Source organism: Daktulosphaira vitifoliae, unplaced genomic scaffold (genome assembly GCF_025091365.1).
Source record: "Daktulosphaira vitifoliae isolate Bord-2020 unplaced genomic scaffold, ASM2509136v1 Scaffold_1, whole genome shotgun sequence".
Lineage (NCBI taxonomy): Eukaryota > Metazoa > Arthropoda > Insecta > Hemiptera > Phylloxeridae > Daktulosphaira > Daktulosphaira vitifoliae.
Window position 1 is genome coordinate 26240531 of NW_026099572.1, and position 22605 is coordinate 26263135.

General features: G+C 27.7%; 2 protein-coding genes across 3 annotated transcripts in view; one reads left to right on the forward strand and one right to left on the reverse strand.

Annotated features, from left to right (window-relative positions):
* Nucleotides 1–3725: 3725 nt before the first annotated feature.
* LOC126900022 (uncharacterized) lies at nt 3726–7338 on the forward strand. Its single transcript, XM_050675373.1, has 2 exons — nt 3726–3957; nt 5558–7338. The coding sequence occupies exon 2, from the start codon at nt 5623–5625 to the stop codon at nt 7063–7065; it is 1443 nt and encodes a 480-aa protein (XP_050531330.1). The 5' UTR covers nt 3726–3957; nt 5558–5622; the 3' UTR covers nt 7066–7338.
* Nucleotides 7339–7438: 100 nt separating this feature from the next.
* Nucleotides 7439–22605, reverse strand: part of LOC126900011 (uncharacterized) — a 15717-nt gene continuing 550 nt past the window's right edge. Inside the window, exons 2-5 of one of the 2 annotated variants that reach the window (XM_050675362.1) lie at nt 19323–19475; nt 12573–12693; nt 11999–12017; nt 7439–10278 (exon numbers count right to left, since the gene is read on the reverse strand). In XM_050675362.1, coding sequence (XP_050531319.1) covers nt 7725–10278; nt 11999–12017; nt 12573–12678 — 2679 coding nt within the window. In that variant the 5' untranslated portion in view covers nt 12679–12693; nt 19323–19475 and the 3' untranslated portion in view covers nt 7439–7724. Of the gene's footprint in view, nt 10279–11998; nt 12018–12572; nt 12694–17238; nt 17392–19322; nt 19476–22605 lie in introns of those variants that run through there. The other variant, XM_050675353.1, reaches the window with a different exon arrangement.

The following is a 22605-nucleotide window of genomic DNA, read 5'->3' on the forward strand; positions in this document are numbered from 1 at the left end:
AAAAAAAAAAAAAAAAAAAAAAAACACATCATAGTAAAATTAATACCTTCTCCGCTTCGCATCGAAGCTAAAAAATGTTTTAAATGCTAAAGCATTGTCACAAAAATTAAATAATATATATGTTGTGACACAAAAATTTTAAATTTGATTTCGATGGAAAACTTTTCTATCAAACTTTTACTTTTTAGTAGTACTACATTTTTGTTCTCACTTTTTTATTAAATAATAAAATACGTTATATAAGATTTAATTTGATGCAGGTTAAATAGACGTAAATTAACAATAATTTTTCAAAATTAAAAAGAAAAACAGAATTTTATACATTTTTTTGGCCATGTTGAAAACCCTCTCGTATTTATATATTTATTAAATTTTCCAATAAAGTGTATCGTTAGGAAGATGGTCTACATATCAAAATTTGTATTCAATTCATTTCTTTAGTTAGTCTCAAAACAAAATGTACATTAAAGTAAATATTTATAATATCTCAGCTTAGCAAGGTAAAAAATAAGTAACGATATTTTTATTTAAAAACTAAAAAGGGTTTGTAGAAAACTTTTAATTAATAAATATATATAATCATCTTCATTAAACCTTAAGCTGAATCTTTGAATCCATTTTATTTTTTAAAACGATTCGAGAGGTTGCTCCAAATTGTTCCAGCGTTATTCGTATTTAATGAATTTGATATTTTCAAAATGTTACGAGGTGGTTCTTTACTACAACTAACGATTTTTTTTTTTTTTTTGAAAATATAAGAGGTGGTTTTTTGTTACAGCAATAATAATTCTTAACGAAGACCTTATCAGAAAAATTAAATTTTGAACTATCATTAACTATAATTTATTTAAGGGCTACCCTATTTTTCATTACCATCATATTTCGTTAAATAAAAAATTATTATTTTATAGAAAAATATTTTATTAAACAAACTAACATCTGATAAGACCGATTAAAATAATCTGTTAAACATTTGGTAAAAGAAATTTTTAAACTAAAATCAAGAAGTTGCACAAAAAAATATTGAACTGAAGTTTTTAAAACTTTTTAATGATTTAGTCATTTCATTGTGACTTAAACTATAATTTTAATTTCTGATATGTAATGCGACATGAAACTCTTCACGTGTTTTAGCATTTAATTAAAGGTATTATTTATAATTTACTAAATTCAAAATAATTGTTATTTTAATTATTGTAATCACTCTTAAAGTTACGTTTATACAAATAGTGCCGTTGAGGGCGTTATAGAAATTTACGTATCTCACACTTAATAGTGGAATTTAAAAAACATGGGCGAAAACTATATTTATCTTAGCCCCTCATAAAATTAATTTTCATTGTATTAATTATAAGTTCACTGAATTTTGGGAGGGATAATTTTATATTTAAAGACCTCCCAACTAAATGCTTTCCCGTCATAATTGTCTCCATTTACTATACAATACTAATGATTACAATTAAAGTTTTCTAAAAACCTTGTTTTTAATTTTTAAATGTGTTTTTAATTGTTTAAAGATTTTAAAGAATTTCTATATTTTTTATTTCTTTTATTATTTTTTAGAAGAATATTTACACTCTGGAACAATTAAATTTTGACGTCGGGAACAACAATTCCATTTGCATTACTTAAATACGGACTTGCCTCTATTCAACAGTCACAAATTAAAAATATGACTTAACTTATATAATCGTTAATATAAAGTTTACTAATACAATCGTCGCCCAGTTGAGTTCAAAATAATAATGTTATGATTTCTGATTTTTTTGAAATAAGAAAAATATATTTAAACATAATACATATATTTGAATATAATTAAGTACACAGATAAATTTTATTAAAAATTATAATGTATTAGCTAAAATAGCTATGTTGATAAACTTTCAACAAATTTTAACAGTCATGAGAATTAAACATTACATTACATTTAAATTATTCAAGTTGGAATAAAATTATGTAGTAAAGAGTAAAAAACTACTTGACTACAAACTTGACACTGTAGTACCTGACAATTAACTTTCGATTTTTAAACGATATGATGGTGCATTTATTTTTAATATAGCTGAGCCTTATTATTGAGTATTTAATTGAGTCATAGCCGTCAAAATTTTCACTTTCGACTAGCCAGTTGTAAATTATAATAATTGTATTATGAGAAAAAGAGAGGAATTCGGCAATAACATTTAGTTAACTACAGGATGTTGGTTAGTTAGCGTTTCCAGAACTCCTTTTCTCAATCTCTTATAAAAAGATCCGGTAAATTAATCAACGTTTAACACTTCCAACGCTATTTATCATTAAAACATTTAAAGGAACTAATATGTTTGTTACTATTCATCATTGGCAACTGCTTTTTCTTTACACATAACGCAGTATAAAACACATAAGTAATATGTTGCACGGAAATCTAGTCTATCATTCATTATTAAGAATTTATAGTCCTCTGGATTCCAAAATATCCAGTGACCAATTCGTAATTGTAATGTTAGTTATAAAACATGTTCAATGGAAAAAAATTAAATACTTATGTCACATTACATGTGAAACTCAGATCAAAAGATATTCAATGTTATGAGTTGCATCCATCATGTGGATAATTTAATAAATCTCTTGAAAAATCATAAAAATTGATTTACACTAAATACGCTTTAACTACCACAACAAATGTTTATTATGGACTTTAGTAGAAATAACGTTTACGCTACAAGTCAATTATTAACATGCGAGTGAATTTAAACGTTACAAAATAAAAATTTACCGATTGAAATTTGTTTTATTGTAATAAGTTAGTTGTTAATTATCAATCCTCAACAAATTGGTTAAAAGCAGACACCCTTTTCTGCGTATTGAATATTTGATCGGCTAAGTTTAAACGTAAATGATGTAAAAACTTTATTAAAATGAAATACCTTCTTACTTTAATCTATTAATTATTGTTTTGTTAGTTAATTTTCGCATTTCAATGGTAACAATGATTATGGAAAAATAATTAAATTATAATAATACATTAAGTTGTGACTTTTCACACTTTAAGAGTAATAATAATTCATGGTTTTTGATGTTTTTTTTCTAAGTAAATGGCTATCTGCAAGGGTTAGTTTATTAAGTGATTGATTATTGGCTATTGATAAAATCATTTTTACAAAGGTGTGGTTTATGGTAAGACGTTGACAGGAATGAAGTGGAACAGATAAAGTGGCGGCGTGTCTAAAGTGGCGCCCGGTCCATAATCACTGACTACGCCAATGTTATTAAGACGGAAAAAAGGTAATAACCAACGTATAAAATATGAAACATAAAAAAAAATATTTAACACACCAGAAAAACAGTGTGAGAGATGAAACATAGAAGAAAGACACGTGAAAAAGTGCGAGTGCGTTTCGGACACGGAAGACTAATCACGGCGGGACGCGGTAAAACAACAACAACAACAACAAAAGGTGTCGTGTAGTGATAGAAAGCTATGGACCATTGGTACGGCGGCAGCAGTCAACGGCGAGAGAGATAGCACACAATCGTCATCAGAAGGCAAACAATCCGTCAGTTGAGTGAAAACTGTCAAATTAAGAAAAGCGGTTAGCGCACTGTCGCACGCCACCACTGCCGAACAGAAGAAACTTTCCTGCGGTTCTGGTCTGTTGGTCTCTCCCACCTTGCACAATAGCCAAGCCCTTGCCATTCTCCCACCGCTTAAACGCATCGGGTTTTGCGATGGGCCGTAAAGCGGGCGGTGCGTTGGTGGTTTTCCGCCGAAACCTTTTTGTTCCTGGCGGCCCGGGCGGTTCTCTCCCGAGACGGGATTTTGGTGTGTCAGTGACGAATAAAACCTCGGACGTGCGTTATTTAACGACTACTAAGTGATCCGTCGCCGTGGGACTATACACGTGCATTTTAGTACTACCAAACTTACCAAGTCATCTCGAGTGTCCCACGCACATTGGCAGCACATCATCCAAGGTAAATGAAGAATACAATTTAATATTTTTCGATTAAATAAAATCGTTGATGACATTTTAATACACTTAGAAAGTATATGTCATAAAATGTTTGATTTTTTTTTTTTCAATAAAATGCTGTTCAAGAAAGTTATTTCAACTTATTTTCTACGTCAAATAAAGTTAATAGTTAATTGAAGTGTATGATTTTCATAACTATATTTTAGACTTCGAAATTATCTGATTTTGAAACGAAATTCAATTATTACTTAGTTTAATAATTTATCAATTATAATAATTACTGTAAACATCAATAAATTTTTATTTTAAATAACGGCTTGATAAAAAACAAGTTTATTTATTGTTATACATCAGAGATTTTTGATCCTTACTTAGAAAAATTCATAGAGGCAAAATATTACAATTATTGGTGGTATTTCGACAGTATAATGTGGTGAAGTGAATAAATTTATATTTTCAATATTCAAAAATACAATAGAAATAGAAAAAATTTAATTCAGTTTAAATTTTAGATAAAACTTTTGCATCGTAAAAATAGTTGAAATAATTAGATACTTGTAAGTGATTTCAATGATATTTTGCACATTTTTCTATGATATTAAAAATCACATGTAATGTTAATTATTTACAATAAACAACTTAACGATTTTACTAGTTTCTGAAGTAAAAAAATTATCTTTTTCGTAATTGTATAGTGTTTACATCAGTTTCTCAAAGGGGTCGGACAATTTTTTTGTAAAATCCTCAAGTTATTATTATGAATGTTGATAGATACACGATAGTCTGACTCACGTTTGTTTTCACTTGTATTGTCTCCAGTTATAAAAATTAATATTTGACATGTTTGTGTAAGAAACGTATCAAACCAAATGTACTACTGTACTTCTAATTGGCGTAACCTGGAAATTGTCAGAGTCAACGAGATCGAGCGTTCTTTTTCTTTTTTTGTCTTGGTTTGAATCTGTTACAGTTAAAGAAATAGAAAGTACTTTCACCATTTCCGCGCTTCAATAACTGCGTGAATCCAGCAACGAATTTTCAATTTAATGTATTCTTTCTCATGCAAATCTTCTAATTGTGTAAACAGTGTAATACACGAAAAAAAAGTTTCTTTGTTAAATAATATATTTTAACTCAAATTTTTTTCTCATTACTTTAACAAAGTAATTAGTTATATAGTATTTATCAACAATATTAGAACTCCTGTGGTGTATTTTTTATTATTTATTTCTATTTGTATTAAACTTTCAAATTTCCATTGGTAAGCTTTTATAGGTAAATTAGATTGGGTATAATATTTGTTTTTAAATTCTATTATACATATTTTAATAAGTAAAAATGATATTAAAATTTAAAATTAAATTAAATAAATTATAAAAAAATATTTTAAACAAATATGAAATAATTAAAATAATTATGTTATTTTCAAATATTAACATCGACATTTTCATCAATAAACACAATTATAGAAAAAAAGAAGTAGTTAAAAAGTTCATCTAAAATAAAATTATTGTATTTTAAACATAGTGTTGTAGATTATCAATTAATTTTGATTTATAAATAAAAAAATATTTTTAAAGTTATTTTTGTTAATGTTACAGGGTACAAATTTAACCAAAGGATGTAAACATTTTTCCATAATTCTTGTTACATAAAAAAATTCAAAATGTTATTTTTGGGCGTCATCATTTTGCAAGCTATTTTAGTATCAGCTAACTCTGAATCACGATCTATCCAATCTGTTGCTCCAAATTCACCGACTAACTATATCATTACATCTAAACCGTTCACTGTTAAGGATGATGCAAATGCAGGAACGATTAAATGGAGACGTGATACGATCACTGGTGCATCATTAATTGGTGCATCCGATCCAGCAAAGTTGAAATATTCAATTGAGTGTGCTGATAACAACGAGTGTGCTAATATTGATTTGGGTGGTTCATCCGATGCTACTTTTAAACCATATACGCAAGATGAATTAAACAGAATACTTAAACGTTATGGCGAAGCTACTCCAGAAGCTGAATCTTCTGATAAAGTTCTATCTTATGATGATAGTGGAAACCAAGATAAATCAAAAGCTACGTGGAATTTAGCTGACTCACAACAAGGTCAAAAAAATCCATATGATGATCGTCAGGGATGGGTAACATTAGAGCCTGTTGCTTGGTCTTCATCACATATACAAAAATGGGAGCCCAATAACAGACCAACATGGCCCCCTCCACCACAAGATAACCATTCTCCTAGTTATTCACCATGGGCCAATAATAGACCTATTAATAGACCCAGTTCTAGTTACCACCAACAACAATCACAATCTGAGTGGACTACTGAACGACCTTGGATTCGACCAACATATAATTATGCACCTAGTACTCCCCATGTATCTCAATACCAAAAACCGGTAAGTTCGCAAGGGCCACAAAATTACTACGGAGGTTGGAATAACGCAGAACCTGATATAATAACTGATGGAAAACCCGGACAATTTCCCGCAGATGTCCATAAACCATGGAATGGAGATTATGGTCAGCAATCTTATGGCCCAAGACCTTCAGAGGTAGAAGGAGATGGACAGTGGGTTCTTTTATCAAGTACTAAAGGATATTCGATACCACACCGTCCTAATCGAAGTTTACAGAGTAGATCAATGTCCTTTGATACAGTCAACAAGATGGGAAAAACAAATAATCAATATAATGAAATAAAAAATGAAAGATTGACAGAAATGAAAAGTCAACCTATCTCATCAAAAAGGACTGTACGATTAATGGTTCTGCCACCCGACAAGGATTCTCATAACACAACTACTTCGCATAATGGAATGATTGAAGTCGATATATCTAGAAAGTCTGTTGATCAAGAACAAAAAGAGTTCGCAGCTCGAGCTCTCAAGGAAAGCGAAAATGATGTGCAAGTATTTTCAGATAGATCAGTAAAGTCAAATAATGATCACAAGGCTGTACTTGCTGCAGTTGGTGCTGGGATGTTACCTGCAGCTACTATGGCTATGTTTTTACCCATGATGGTCAATAGAAAGCGACGTGATATATCTTCACGGCCACAAATAATTTTACATCATCATCATATGTTTCCTAGATAATTATATATGTTTTAATCAATTATTTATATACTGTTTCCTTTAAAAAGCAGATTATGTTCAATATGATTTGTATATTATTGTTAACATCTTGCGTACATTTTGAGCATTTTTATTTATCTATAAAGCATACTTATGTAATTTATTAGTTCAATTTTGAAAAATTCATCTAAACTTATTTAATTTATTTTCCCATATTTTGTAAATAATTAATTAAATATTAAGAACACTAAATATTTATTATAAAGAGAAATAAAGTAAATAGACAAAGAGAAGTAAAACATACAGTACATTATTAAAAATTTATTTTAAAAAATTATAGTTAAAGCATAAATTTATAAATTAAGATTTATTATATACAAGAAAATACATAATTATAAAAATCTACGTAGTATTTCAAATGTAAAACTAATAATATGTAAGTAAACATCATATTTAAAAACATACTATTATTTTCTCTTAAAACATATTATGAATCTGTGTGATTAGAATATGTTTATAGATCTCAAAACTTAAAATTCAAAATATTTCTTACATTTTTTAAAAAATATTTTGTCAGGTAAGTTTTTAATCTTCAAAATATTGTAAGAGAAAATTTCATTGCAATGTACATTATCCCATCAATTCACCATATTAAATTTTACAAACAGAAAATAGGAAATTTAGTTTGATAGGATTCTATGCCTTATTGATCTTCTTTGACGTTGTTCAGTAGATTTTGAAGGGCTTTTTTCTCTCTGATTTTGTTTTATTACAGGCTCGCTTGTCTTATTAGATTTTTGAAGACTCCTTACCATTTCTGTCATTCTTGTTTGTACAGCATTAACATAATGTGTTACACTCGCAGCTGTATTTCTAAGAATTTCTATTCCCAATTTCAATTTAATTTCAGCAATTCTTTTTAGAATTTCGATTAGTGAATAAGGATTTGTTGATGGTTCAGTTATATTATTTTGAGTTGTAGTCTGACTTGTAATTGTAGAGGTTATTTCTGCACTATTATTCTGAGATTCAACTTTTTTTATATATGTAGTTTCATCAAGTTTGGAAGTAGTTTCTTCAGGTAGTTGAGCATCGATTTCGTTTTGCTCGTCTACTTGGCGTCTTATTCTTAAACTTCTTGGTCCATGTTCCATTGTCATGGTTTGTCGAACATTTACAGAAATTTGCTCAGAATCACTCGGATTATAAAATTTAGGAACACCTTGGAGAGCAGAAAATGTAGGATCTGAAGGAGATTTCGAACTTGATGTTTCTTCGTTATGAGGATTATCATAGCTGTAATTTATACCAACAGATTCTTTTGGTACATCTTGAACATAACCAGGGTATTTGGGCACTTCAAATGATGATGGGTTTTCATTGTAGGTGGATCCTTGTATTTCCGAAGAACTTTCATATTTTGGTTTTTCATATGCGTTAGATGCATCAAATTTCAATTGTTCGTAATGATGATTTTTAAAAGTATGTTCTTGGTTTTCTTGAGTTTCCTCGAAGTTTGGACTTTGTGATGATTCTAATGATGAATAAGATACTTTTTCTTGGGGGACACTTATATCAATAGTTGAGTATTTGGAGGTGTCTGGTTCAGAATATTTGATAGCTTCTGGTTCAGAATATTTTGTGGATTCCGGTACAGAATATTTAGTTGCATCTAGAGCAGTGTATTTGGGGCTGTCAGGAGCAGAATATTTTATAGTATCTGGTGTATTATACTTTGAAGTATCTGATACAGAATATTTATTTGTTTCTACAGCTGCATATTTATTTGCGTCGTTTACTGGATATTTAGAATTGTCAACTGTATATTTTGGAACTTCTCGAACAGGATACTCAGCGTGATGATCAAATGATGGCTTGTATTTTTGAGTTGGAGGTAAAACACCATCTGGCCGTTCTCTGCTATAAGGATTGTGTCCATAGGACATTCCCGATAAAACTTGACCAAACACTTGTTCTTCTGGTCGAGAATTGTCTGTGTCAGGTGGTACATATCCTGAGTTATGACTATGACTGTGAACATGAGGATCATTCCTTCTTAGTGGTACTAAGGGTACGGCAGCCCCTCCCATTGGAGAGTATAACAACAGGCCTGCTAAGCCTGCAGTCAACATCAATCCAACTAAGCCAACTCCAACGCTCGGCATAACTTCACGAGCCAAATAGTTATATATTGTAGTTGATATTGGTTTGCCTGATGGTATTTTAGTACTTTGTTCGTCAATTTTACTTTGAGCACCATCATTTGATGTTTTAATTGGCCTACGTTTATTTTTATTCTTCTTTTTCTTTTTCTTTTTTAAAGAAGTATTTTTTACAGTTGAACTTGTGTTATTAGTTGTGGTATTATTACTTTCAGTTGTGCTTTGTAATTCAAATGTTGTTGTTGAAATATGACTGGCAGAAACTGTTGATACAGTTAAAGGGGCTTCTGTTGTTGATGTATTTATTGGCTTTGAAATAACTACAGCTGTTGACGCTATTTTAGTTGATTGAGGTTTTTCTTGTGATATTACTTTTCTCGTATTATTTGCCGATGGTCTTTGTCTTGGAGGTACATGTGGAAACGTTACAACAGGAGTCCCAAACCTTGTATTACTTTCAACTGGTAAAATTTCTGGAAGTTGAGTAGTTATCTCATCGATTTTTTCTTTCATTACTGGCGTAGATGGCAATTTTCCTACTATAACGGGTGTTTTATTTTTAAACTTAGAATCTTGCAGTTTAACAGATGATTCTGTGTCAGGAATACGTGTGGTAGTTATTTTTTCTGTCGTAGGTTTTCTTTTTTTGGTGCTAGTTTCATATGGTTGAATAAATGAAGACGATGTTGCGTCAACAGGCTTAGGTACTTTTTTAATACTTGCCAAATTCATAGGCGTAGGGGAAGATGATTCTCCGCCTAAAAGAACCCACGTAGATAAATCTCCAGTTGGTTTTGTTGATCCATCGGTTGTTATTTTATAAGTATATGTACCAACCGAATGGACTTCTTCATCGGTAAGTACTGGTACAGCTTCACCTTTGGGGGACAACTCAAAATTTTGTGGCGGTCTAACATCCACATTGTTGGATACTGATGTTTGTAAAAGTTGATCAGAGACTGTTTTAATCGATTCACCCATTAATGAATTTTTAGTAGTATGAGATCGGCCATCACTTGGTGCTGTTGAACTCTCGAAGTTAATAATGGATGGTATTGATATTCCTTCGTTCCTAAAAACAAATGATAATTTTTAGTAATATTTCAATACAATAGAGATTAAAATAAAGGGTTCAAAATACAAATATTTTCTGTAGCTTTATTTTATTTATTTTATTTTACGCATCATTTATATACGTATAAAATATTACATACAAAATATGCACAATTAAAAATATATTTTCACAAAATAATACATCGTGTTAACGTCATCACAGCCTGTAAATTAATTAATAAATCATAAATTATAACTAAAATTTATCTAGATCAATATTTCAATTTTAATTTACATAAGTTTATTAACTAATTATAATAATAAGAAAACACTCTCAATTACTAAACCATGGTTAATTAAAAAGGATACAAGGACTGACTGCATAATGATTAAAAATAGTCAAAATATCATATAATAGTTATTATGAAGTGGTGGTAAGTTTTGCTGATGACATTTTTTTTTTTTTTCACTAATTTATATCAAAAATTCTATATAGTTCTTGTCATAGCCACACTCTGGGTATTAGCCAAGGAAAAAAGAAAGATATTATTGCTAAACCACTCGTTATTATTATTGACATTGGAGGAAAAAGCATTGCCCAAAATGTCATAGCTAATGGCCCAAAAATATTTAAAGATGTAAGTAGGGTAATGGCATAATCTAGGAAAGTATCTGAACTAGATGATGTTGACGCAGTTGTTACTAAACTTGAACATACTTTTGAAGCACCTCTACATTGAATTACATCTGTCACTGTCGGAGTATTTCCTTCTCCACCATTACCTGAGCCCCCTGTTGATCCTGCAGTTGCTAATGCTGTAGATCCTCCTGCTATACCAGCACCTACTATGCCTCCAGTTGCAATTGCTGCCCCTATACCACCAGCAGCAGCAGCAGTAGCTGCTGCTGCACTACCTCCACTACTAGCACCAGTCGCACCCCCTACACTTGTTGGATCACTTTCAATTATAGGGTCGTTTAAAGAAGGATCTTCTGCTTCTGGATCTATGTCATCTAAAATTACTATAGTGGGTGGTGGACTCCCAATTGATGTTGATTGAGTAACACTAATAGGTGTTATAAAAGTAGGACCTTGATATTCATTAGGGGTGATAAAAGTAGGAGCTTGTAGTTCTACAGGAGTCATAAAAGTTGGCCAAGCACTATTAGGTTTAAGAGAAAGTTCGTATTCCGAATAATAATTCGAAAATGATGGACGAGTCGTTGTTGGTTTTTTATCATTACTGGGAAAGACTAAAGGTGTCTCTTGCCAATTTCTTAACGGATCATGAGTAGATGTTGGGTATATGGCACCAGATAAAGAAATAGATGGACTTAAATGAGTTACAGGCATTGGTTTTGGTTTTTGTATATTAGTGTAAATTGAAACAGGTAAATACTGTTTATCAGATTCATTTACAAAGTTGTCGTCATCAGAATCAATTGGTATAAATGTATCAGGCAAATTACTGCGACCGGGATTTTTTAATTCATTCAATGAATATTGAATAAAATTCTGAACTAAAGTAGTATCTAAAGGATTAATAAAATTACGTTTTTTTCTTTTAGATGAGTTTAAAAGGAATTGTAGAAAAGATTGGAGTAATGGATCAGGTTTAGTAAATTGAGTGTTTTCGAGTTTATACGAAATGTCCGATGCTTGTGAAATTTTAGAAGTATTTAATAATTTTTCCTGAGATGTTAACAGCCTTGGTACACCCATAGAATAACCTGTGTACCTGTTATTATGGACATCATCTGAAAAAGAAAGAAAATAACTATCAATTTTTTTTATCTTTATTAGTTCTAAATTTTTTTTAATCATATATTAAATAAAAAAATAAGTATTATATATTTCATAATAATAATTTTTTTAAATTAAACAAATAATTAATTCATTCATTCATTTTTGAAATCACTAAATATCTATATTATTTCAAAAAAAAAATGTTTAGTATTAAAAAAGATTAATTTTGAATAATAAACTACTTGAAATTGAAACGAGTACAATGTCATAGAACAATAAATAAAAAAATTCTTTCATCTGATTTAAAAATAAAGTTTTTTCTCAATGGAATATCATAATATACGTCTATAAACCAAGTTACNAAGTTTTTTCTCAATGGAATATCATAATATACGTCTATAAACCAAGTTACGGCAAACTAGATAGGCAGACAATATTCTTGTCTGAACTATTTTAGTTATTTACTCCTCAATTTGAAATTTAATAACATTTATTTTTCTATTATGTTTAATAATTTATAAATATATAAATGATATAAAAAAATATTTTATCTGTTATTTATTAACCTTTTAAATGATTTGATGGTGTACTCTGTGGACGTCCAAAAACACAAGCAAAATCACACGCGAGTACGATCGACAAAAAAACCAACCGACGGTTGATTCTTCTCATTATGACACCACTAACCTAAAAAAAAAATGTACAATACAATAAAGTTACGTGAATAGAAATAATTTAAATCATTTTTTGGGTTAATATCTGTTATGCGTGTAATAATATGAACAAATCTTTTTATGGTAAATATTTATTAACCATATTTTAACCCTATGAGCAATAATATTATAAATAAAAAATGTTTGTTTTTATTTATTGTTTTATAAATTTATAATTTTGGATTAAACATTATAGATATTATAAATTGTTTTAAGTTACACTATAGTTTTTATTAAATTTTCTTGAACTTAAAGTAAACTGTCTAGATAGATGACATTATTCAATTTTTTTAGTAAAGTTATTTTTATATAATGTTAAAAACAAGTTAAATTATTGTAGTATTTTTATAAATTCAGCACTTTTAAATTTACATATTTGATCGGTCTAATAATTTACTAATATGTGTATCAAATTATAATTATAATACTCATAAAAAATGTAATTTTTGTAGAAGTTTGGTTTAATGTATTTATTTCTTTCACTCTTTAGTTAAAATTTCTTTTTTTAATTTTGAAACATCTTAATAAAATTTATTTTAGTACAATGTACCATCTTTCCATTTTTTTGCGATAGGTTTTTGTAAAATAACTCAAATCTTTAAATTGGTTTTAAATTTTTAATAAAATAAAAAGTATCATAAAATCATCAGTTACGACTAGATTATAAAGCAAGCAATTATATTTTTACGTATTTATATGATCAAATAAATGTATTAATGAATATCTAGAAAATTATAAATTACGCACAGATTTTTTTTTTAATTAAAAAATAAACAGTTATAATTTACAAACCCATACAAATTAAGTCTTATTTTATTTTACTTTATCATAAGTGTGGTATTTAAGTAGACCATAAAGCGTATACAATAACACATGAGTTATTATAATAGTATATAAGAAAAATCAGCACATAGCTGTATAATTATATTAATGCTCACATCCTATATAAGTTGTCTAGTTCCAAAAAAACGTATGTGCTAAAAAATTTTTTTTTTAACTTTTTCCTATCTCGTTCACGAATAAATTTGCCCAGGAAATAAAAAAAGAACATTATTTTAGACATACGTCCTATTGCAACTATTCGATTCATATGAAATAAAGACTTAGTATTAAATTTTCAATTATAAGTTAGTTGTTGATAAAAAAAGAAATTAATTTCAATTCAATTTTAAATCAATAATTGTTTAGTTTTATTTATATATATATAAAAAAAACATCAACATTTTATACTATGTTGAGCCTACTTGATAATATATAACACATCTATAACTAACAAACAACTTTTTGGAAAGCGAATGATTAAAGGCAGCCTTCCAATTAATCAACAGAACTTGGATTGGCTAGCAAAAGGTGATGTTGGTGGGGTTTAAGTTACCTAGTATAACTGGAATGTATGTACCGTTATGTTTGCCTCCTCAGATGTAGAATAACATAGTAGCAAACACACGATAGCATAACATATACCCACAAGTGTATATCTAACAGTATAAACACGTTTAAGATATGATCTTGATCATCTTTTTAACGTCACAAGTTCATACATCTCATTAACGTACGCACCTAAATTGTATTTATTAGCCACTTCCAAAAATATGGAACTTGTTTAATTTAATAAACTAAAATTTTAGTAAAATTAAATAATCTAATTTAAAATTTAATATTCAAAGAATTTATATGAGATATTATTTTACAAAATCTTAAAAAAGTTTAAATAATTATGCAAGAGTTATTGTATTGGTCATTCAGAGTTCTCAAAAATTATTGAAGTCGAAATTTTTAATAAATAGAAATGTAACCTAAATGGGTTAGAAATAAAAGTATTCAATCATAATTTTATCATTAAATGTTTACTTTAAATATTATACATTCAAGTTTGATATACGCAAAATACAATTTCAAACATTAATTCATGAAAATAAGTTTCTATCTAGCCTAAACATAATTATATTTTTTAGTATATAAATAAGTATTTAATAAATCATACTATAATAGTAATCAAAGTTATAATATTTATTAATTTTTCTAATATTTTAAATTACAGAAAATAAATGATACAATAAAAAAATATTTTTCATCTGAACGTCGAAGCTAAAACTATTTTACTAAACATTTTGTAAATATTTGAACTACTAAATAAATAAGATTTAACATGTATTTGAATTTAAAATTTAAATATATTCTAATGGAACGTTTAAGAATATTAATTATATTAAAAATATAAGTCATTATTAGTAATTTGAATAAACTATTTAAAACTCCAACTATTTAAGTACGATTTATTTTTTTCAAATATAGCAACTGATGATAGTATCGTAAATACAATTTTATATAAGAATTATTTATAGATCAGTAAAATATAAACTGAACAAATCAAGTATAATCAGTGTATGATATACATCCTGAGTTTTAGATCATTGCGTAATATAACTGCTTTATTACTTCGAAAGTGGTTTTAATTTCCTAGATTTTATTTTGTTTTAAATTGATAATCTACAGGTTTTTGTGTATAGAATACCTCTTGTGAAAACGTAAAAAACTCGTCCAAAAATCCATTACGTGATGAAAAGAAGTGTCCTATAAAACATTAATTTAGTCCAAAAATCACATTTAAGTGAAAAAATGCCTCACATTCTCCACATTAAAGTTCAAATACAAACTTAACACTTTTACATTACACAATTTCTAGTGAAATAAATAAATATCATCGAAATTAAATTAAACATTTTAACGTATTTATTATTTAGATGCCTATAAATAATATTGATTGATAAAGAAATATATCAATAAAATAATTTGTATTTAATTATATTTTTAAACATAGTATTTGGTAATCATCCCAAAATTTGATTAAATATTTATTATTCAGTGTTATCTGGGCCAATTTATCTTTTAGGATAACTAGCAAAAAATTGCAGTAATAATGTGTACGTGCTTAACGAACACATATTATAATGATGGTACACGCAAAGCGCAATGTTCTTATATTTTTAAATATGTGTACAGATAGTTAGATTAATCAAAAATCACGCGTGGTATTTTGATTGGTTAACGCGTTAACACATAAAACTACGAGGAAAAAATATGTAATTATTTCGCATTTGGTCTACTTCTCTATACACGGAGGGGAAATCTAGCGACCGCTTAACTTTTCAGATATTATTCGATTTCCCTGAAATTAATTTGTGTGTTTTATACGTGTATATCAATTAGAGTAAACGCATTTTGTACAATAACTGGTTTGGCCTATACCTATTCAAACGTGAGATGTTACGGTTAATCTATTTCGTTGATCCACCTAGTTTCCCTAGTTTGATCGATTGTTATGCTTTAATTGTTTATAATTTGAATATACGGGTCATGATTTTTTACTGAATGTCGGGCGAGTTGCAATGGTCGTGATTGACTACCGCACTCCGTTACAATTACTCCCAGCAGGTTCTTAGTTATAATTGTTACTGCTATTCTATTTGCGTTTGATATTATTTGCACCTTGGTTTATTTGTATGCACAGACTTAATGTTATAAAAAACGCGGTCAGACTACCGGAAGGTCATTGCCGTGCGACACGGTCCACCAACTTGGTCAATAATGTATTCGGAAAAATATATAAACAATCAACGATTTTATTTTTTATTGCTCTAACGGGCACACGTACGTTCCCTAAAATGTTAGCCAAACCATATAACTCGCCTATTATTTTTTCCAACAGACCTAGACACACATAATAAACCCATACACACTCTTTTACGTTCGCACAAACATTTTTACACGGTCGTTCACATGTAAACACACTTAAATTAGTAGGTAATTGATATTTCTCCAGCGGAACGACCACAAAGTCCCGTAACTCTGAAACCATCATCAGTATGCTGAACACTACACCCAACACTTTAAGGTGGGTCGTCTAAATTTTATTTCAACAAATAAGTCGACCGAATTTCAGTTAATCTGTAGACTTCAGGTCAAATCCTAATTAAAGCTTAAAATACTTATAGACTCTATTGATTCTTATATACAACTCTATGAAATATATTCAAAAGCTATTAGGTTATAAAAACAGGTTTTTTAATTTGTATACAGAATAATGTTTCCTGTCATGTGCAAAATCAATTAATTTTTTTACTTCAAAAGTATTGATTCGCAAATCTTTTTATTAAAATTTTAAACTTCTTTTTTACTCATCTGTAAGATTACTGAAATTGACAAATCATATTTTGAAAAATAGCCTAAAAATTACTGTTAATAAATCCTCGTTATTCAATTAGAATTTTACAATTACTTTAGATTTGTTCAAAATTTCTATGGAAATCTAGAAATTGTTGAAAAGTTTTAAAGTTTATAGACAAACTTAAATAAATTAAAATACATACTATTTAATTTGTACGTCTATTAACTACTAATATACAAAATGACTCATTAAGTTAGTATACTAATTTTGGCAATTAATAGCTCTAAGATCTAACATTTAATTTCCATCAGTTTTATTTGCAATAGTTATTTACAAGAAATGACAACTCACTTGACGGCTGTGGATTAATTAATTTCTGGGAGAGAAGAACACCGAGTACGCGATTTACGGAAGAACACGGTTAACAGTGAATGACGCAAAGACGGACGGAACTGCTTAACTGACCTGTGTACGCGACGACTGCGAAGGATATATTACAAGGCAGTGGCTTTGCTCGGTGCATCGAACTCCTCACCGTGCCCCCCCGAGACTTCCCATCTTCTACATTTTACCTTACACATTTTAGGATGACAACAAGAACCGTACACTACTCGATGTCTTTCTTTCTATTTTCGCTACTTCCGAACACCAAATGCGGCCTTTGTTGTCAAGCTACACACGTTGATGCATCGGTTCACTACGATGTTATGATTACGGTGATATATCGATACGGTCAACTACAATTAAGCTATGCTTACAACACACGGACTAACATATCGACGGTAATGGCAGGCGTTCAATCTAAAGGATAGTTATTAACGATCGCCCACAAAGTTTGACCGATATTTTACCCAGATATGTTGCGTGAAATATTATTACGGCGTCAGTGATGACCAAAAACTGTGGTATGATATTTATGATTAATAATTTACATAAAAATCTATTACTAGGCAAACCTCAGCTATAGTAATTTATTCCAGCAATTACCCAACAGATTTCTAAATTAAACATATTTGCAATGGTTACGTTGTATATAATTAAAAAAATTGTCGAGAGACTTTAACGATGGCAATTGATGTTTCACCAAGAAAGTACCAATGAATTTAATTTCAATTTTTGGAAATGTAGACAAATTTGAAGATGATAATAATACTTTTAGTTTTGAAGAAATTAAATATAATATTTAAGATGCACAAAGCTTCAATGTTTAGAAATTATTCAAATTATAACAATGACTATGACTAGAAGCTTTTTCACCTGTAAAATTTATTAAGTAAACTTATCATTAATTGAAATGGATTTTTTTAAATATCATAAAGAAATGTTAAAAATAAAATTTGGGTTTATCAATATAAATGTTTACAAGCTTAATACTTTGAAAATTTGAGTCAAGGTTATTAATATTATTAAGAGACAAAGAAAATACATTACTTTCAAAATATACAATATTAGTCTTATTTTGTAGTTAATTTTTACTTAAATTCTAGTTGTTAGTTTACTAGTAAATTTAATTAAAAATTCATAACTTAATCATTTATTTATGTCATCTAAATCTTAATTTAATGGCTTTTCGCATTTATTTATATGTAAAAAAAAACAAATCTTTCAGAGTATTCAAAATTTTTCAAATTTGCACTTATAAAAACTATTTTGATCACGTTTTATTCGAAAAATAATATTTTAATAATAATAATATTTTACTATCTGAGAAAATTTAGTCCATTCAATCAAATATAAACTTTACCATTAATAAAGTGTAACTAATATGAGTAATAACTAGTGATTCTACAGAGTTAGATAAAGATATCAATAATCAATTGCTAGGTAGAAATATTCATTACTCAATCCTTATTTATATTTCTGAATTTCTCGTATAATTTACTATTAATCTTCTTCTTGCCTGTTTTTTACTAAATTTATTTATTTTTATCATGTATATGGAAAGTAGATAAAATTAAGATACATTTTTTCATAATTACGTTTAAATTTAAATTACTTCACATATCTAATATACAGAGCTTGTATAATTTAAAAATAAACTTACGTTTTTATGTTAAAATTATACTGTAAGATTACCATAATCTATAATTTGTTATTTGAGAAAAACTTTTTTATCAGTGTCGTAATCAAGACTTATTATCGGAAGGTGTTATAACTCCAAAAATAAAATTTTGTTATTCATTATTTTATTTTAAATTTTTGTTTCATATAAAAGTTGTTGTGCGACAAAATATATCTTCAATTAAATAAATGATTAAGATTATGACAAATTTTAATAATAGCCTACAATTTCAAGAAAAGTGGTTAAACCCCTGATTTTTAAATTGTGCTACTGATTATTAATGTTTAAAAATATATTTACAACTTTATATATATTTTCAAATAAAAAAATTCGTTGTTATATTTGATTGTTAGAGTATATATTGTATAATTACCCAGTTAATTGAAGTACCATATTTGCATCAAATGAGGTGTTGATCGTATATTTCTTTTGTATATGACTATTTATTATAAATTGGTGCCTTATGTTTTGTTTATGTTTTCGGACGTTATATTTTCCACTAAAAAATGTTCCCAAAATTAAATATCTAAAATATAATAATATATATAAGTAAAAAGTTAACCTAAAAAATAATCAAATATTGCGGATGTTTTATTAATGAAGAGTCATACAAATAATTAAAAAAATACAATAATTGCGACCTTATAATTACTATATCGAACTCAATTGTTCCTTATTTAATTAAGTTTTATCTATTAAATTATAAAGACCTAATTAAAAGTACTATTGTAATGATTTCCAGGTGAAATTCTATTTAAGAAAACATATGTGTGCTAGATTGATACTATTCATTGTTTGTTTTACCAAAATAAATATACCTAATATAGTAAACAACCTCTCCTCCTCAAAATAGTATCAACATGAGTTTTTTCAATTAAAATATACATGTTTAACTGGCATAAAATACGAAAATGATATAATTAAGAAAACGACCGGCTGTTAACAACTTTTAAATCAGTATTTTAGAAGTTATTAATGCTTTAATATATTCACCGAGGGTGAAGTGTGTATCTGTTTATTTTTATCTTTTATTAAATGCCTTTCACCCAAGTATAAATTTTCAAATATATTTTAAAATATTGGTTCAAAAATTATTATCCACCAGTCATTTTCTTAGATAGATAATTTTATTTTTTGAAAGTTAGTTAAAAGTATATGTTTCCATTTAAAAAAAACTACATTTGATACTATTTTAAAGGATGAGAGGGGGTAACACTATATTATATTATGATAATTAAAGTTGGTTAGATATTAATTAATTCTATACAAAAATAACTTTAAACAAAACTTAATTGTTATAAAATGTTTTGATGGTGATACAAAATATTATGTTACTATGAAAATTATAGAATATAGGATACTTTTAACTTCTAAAATAATATTATTTTCTACATTTTTAAAGATAATGTGTGAAGCATAGTTAATCAATCACTTTATATTCGATGAGCCAGTTAGAGTAACAATATTATTTCGCACATATTTTTACTTATTGGCATATTTCGTGATAGTGTCAGTATATACGTCGTATATACTGACACTATCGAATTGTTGTGCTTATTGTAAATATCTGATTGAGTAGTTTTAACTTATTATCAAATAAAATTGGCTTATGTTTTTTCCTACGTTTAAGTCAGTTAATAATAGTTAAGAAATTATTCAAGTAAATAATTAATCTTCATTGATATAATTTAATAATAATAATAAAATATCCCGTTATTTAGAGAGCTTCCTATGAAATTAAAGTAAAATCGATTACATCGCATAATAACTTAGTAATTGTACAAAATTCTAGATATGAGTATTATGGATATTTCTTTAGGTATAATCAGTGACCTAAAATTATTTTTTACTTTTTGTTTTGTATCTTCATAAGCGTATCTTTTTGTATAAGTATTCATTAAATACTCTATGGTATTATTACTGTATAGAATATAACAAAGGTAATACCAGTAACAAAATTAAATCATATTATGTTGTATTTAAATTTTTTTTTAAAGAAAGTTATATCAAATTTAGATTATTTAGATTAAGATGGATTTTATTTTTAGACTTTTTTCTAATTTCACCGATGCTGAAATTTAGAGTAGATTTTTTTTATTTTATTGAACATACTTTATATAAACGGAATAATCCATTCGATTTGAGTGCATCAACTCAATTTTTTTTATTAGTGTGAATGCAACGATTTGGTCGCTGTACCACTTGTGACCATAAATTAAGTTTATTCATTTTAAAAGTACAAATCGTATATATATATTATTGGAAAGCTTCTAAACTAATATGCTTTAAAACTCATAATTGTGATTATAAAAATTAATTTAGTCCAAAAAGAAGTGGTATAGCTTATAAATCATAAGTTATGATTTATCGATCTAATATAAAGTGGTCATAATAGATACTAAGGGTTTCATAATTACTACTCTTATCCTATAAAAATCTGAAAAAACATGTTTTATTATTAAAATTGTATGGTGGACATTAATATTATACATATTCTAGAATATAAAAAACCCAGCACAGGGGGGTCGCGGCACAGTTGTGACGTGGTATAGTTGGATCAAGTATAATGATATCTGACAGTGATTAAAATCACTATCAAAAATAAACGCTTCGATGCAAATCTTTAGATAGTGTTTAATTTTAAAAAAATTGGTGGATTATTCCAAAAGCTACATGATCTGCTAGTTCCTTATTAATATCCTGATTAAGATAAAGTATGTCAAATGAAAAAGGGAATATTAAAAAATATTATTTCTCAAAAAAAAATTATGTTGATCCATACACTTTTTAATTAGTTATAGCATTATAATGTTAAAAATGTAAAAAATAAAATCGAGAATTTTAACACAATAATAGCATTCGGTAGCCATTTTCGCCGTGAAGACAAGTTCAGAGGTCAAATTTTTTTTTTCAAATTAAAGTATACTACATTAGCTTTAATTTAAGATATATATAAAAGTGTCAGACCTTCCGGAACACTTTCAAAATTTAAATTGAAAAAGTTCTCATTTCTATATGCATTTTTTATATTTGAAGCACCCCCATATATAGGGAAATAGTCTGAATTAAAAAAAAAGTATATCCAATGAAAGATGTATATAAATAATACTTCTCATGAAAAAATTGTATTGATCCATACATTTTTTAAAAAGTTATAGCACTTTAAAGTAAAAAATGTAAATTATAAAATCGAAAATTTTCACACAAAAATAGCATTCGGTAGCCGTTTTCACCACGAAGACAAGTCCAGAGGTCAAATTTTTTTTTTTCAAATTAAAGTACATTACATTAGCTTTAATTTAAGATATATATAAAAGTGTCAGACCTTCCGGAACATTTTCAATAGTTAAGTTTAAAAAGTTAATTTTTTGTGAAAAAGTTGTCATTTTAAATCCCTCCCTGTGGGCAGAAAAAAGGTCAAATTTACAAAAAAAATATACCAAATGATAGATAAAGATATCAAGCATCTATAAAAAAAAAAATTATATTGATATGTTCATTTTTGAAAAAGTAATGGCAGTTAGTAGTAAAAAAAATTGAAAAAATTTCGAAAATTAGCGATTTTTAAATTTGTAATTTTTTTGGAGGTTTCCCCCATTTACGGGGAACGAGGGAAATTTTTTCAATTTTGAAGGGTAATGTCTTCGACTAGATAC

What these genes read in the sequence shown, in the direction of transcription:
- LOC126900022 (XM_050675373.1), top strand. Translation starts at nt 5,623, where the DNA reads ATGTTATTTTTGGGCGTCATCATTTTGCAAGCTATTTTAGTATCAGCT.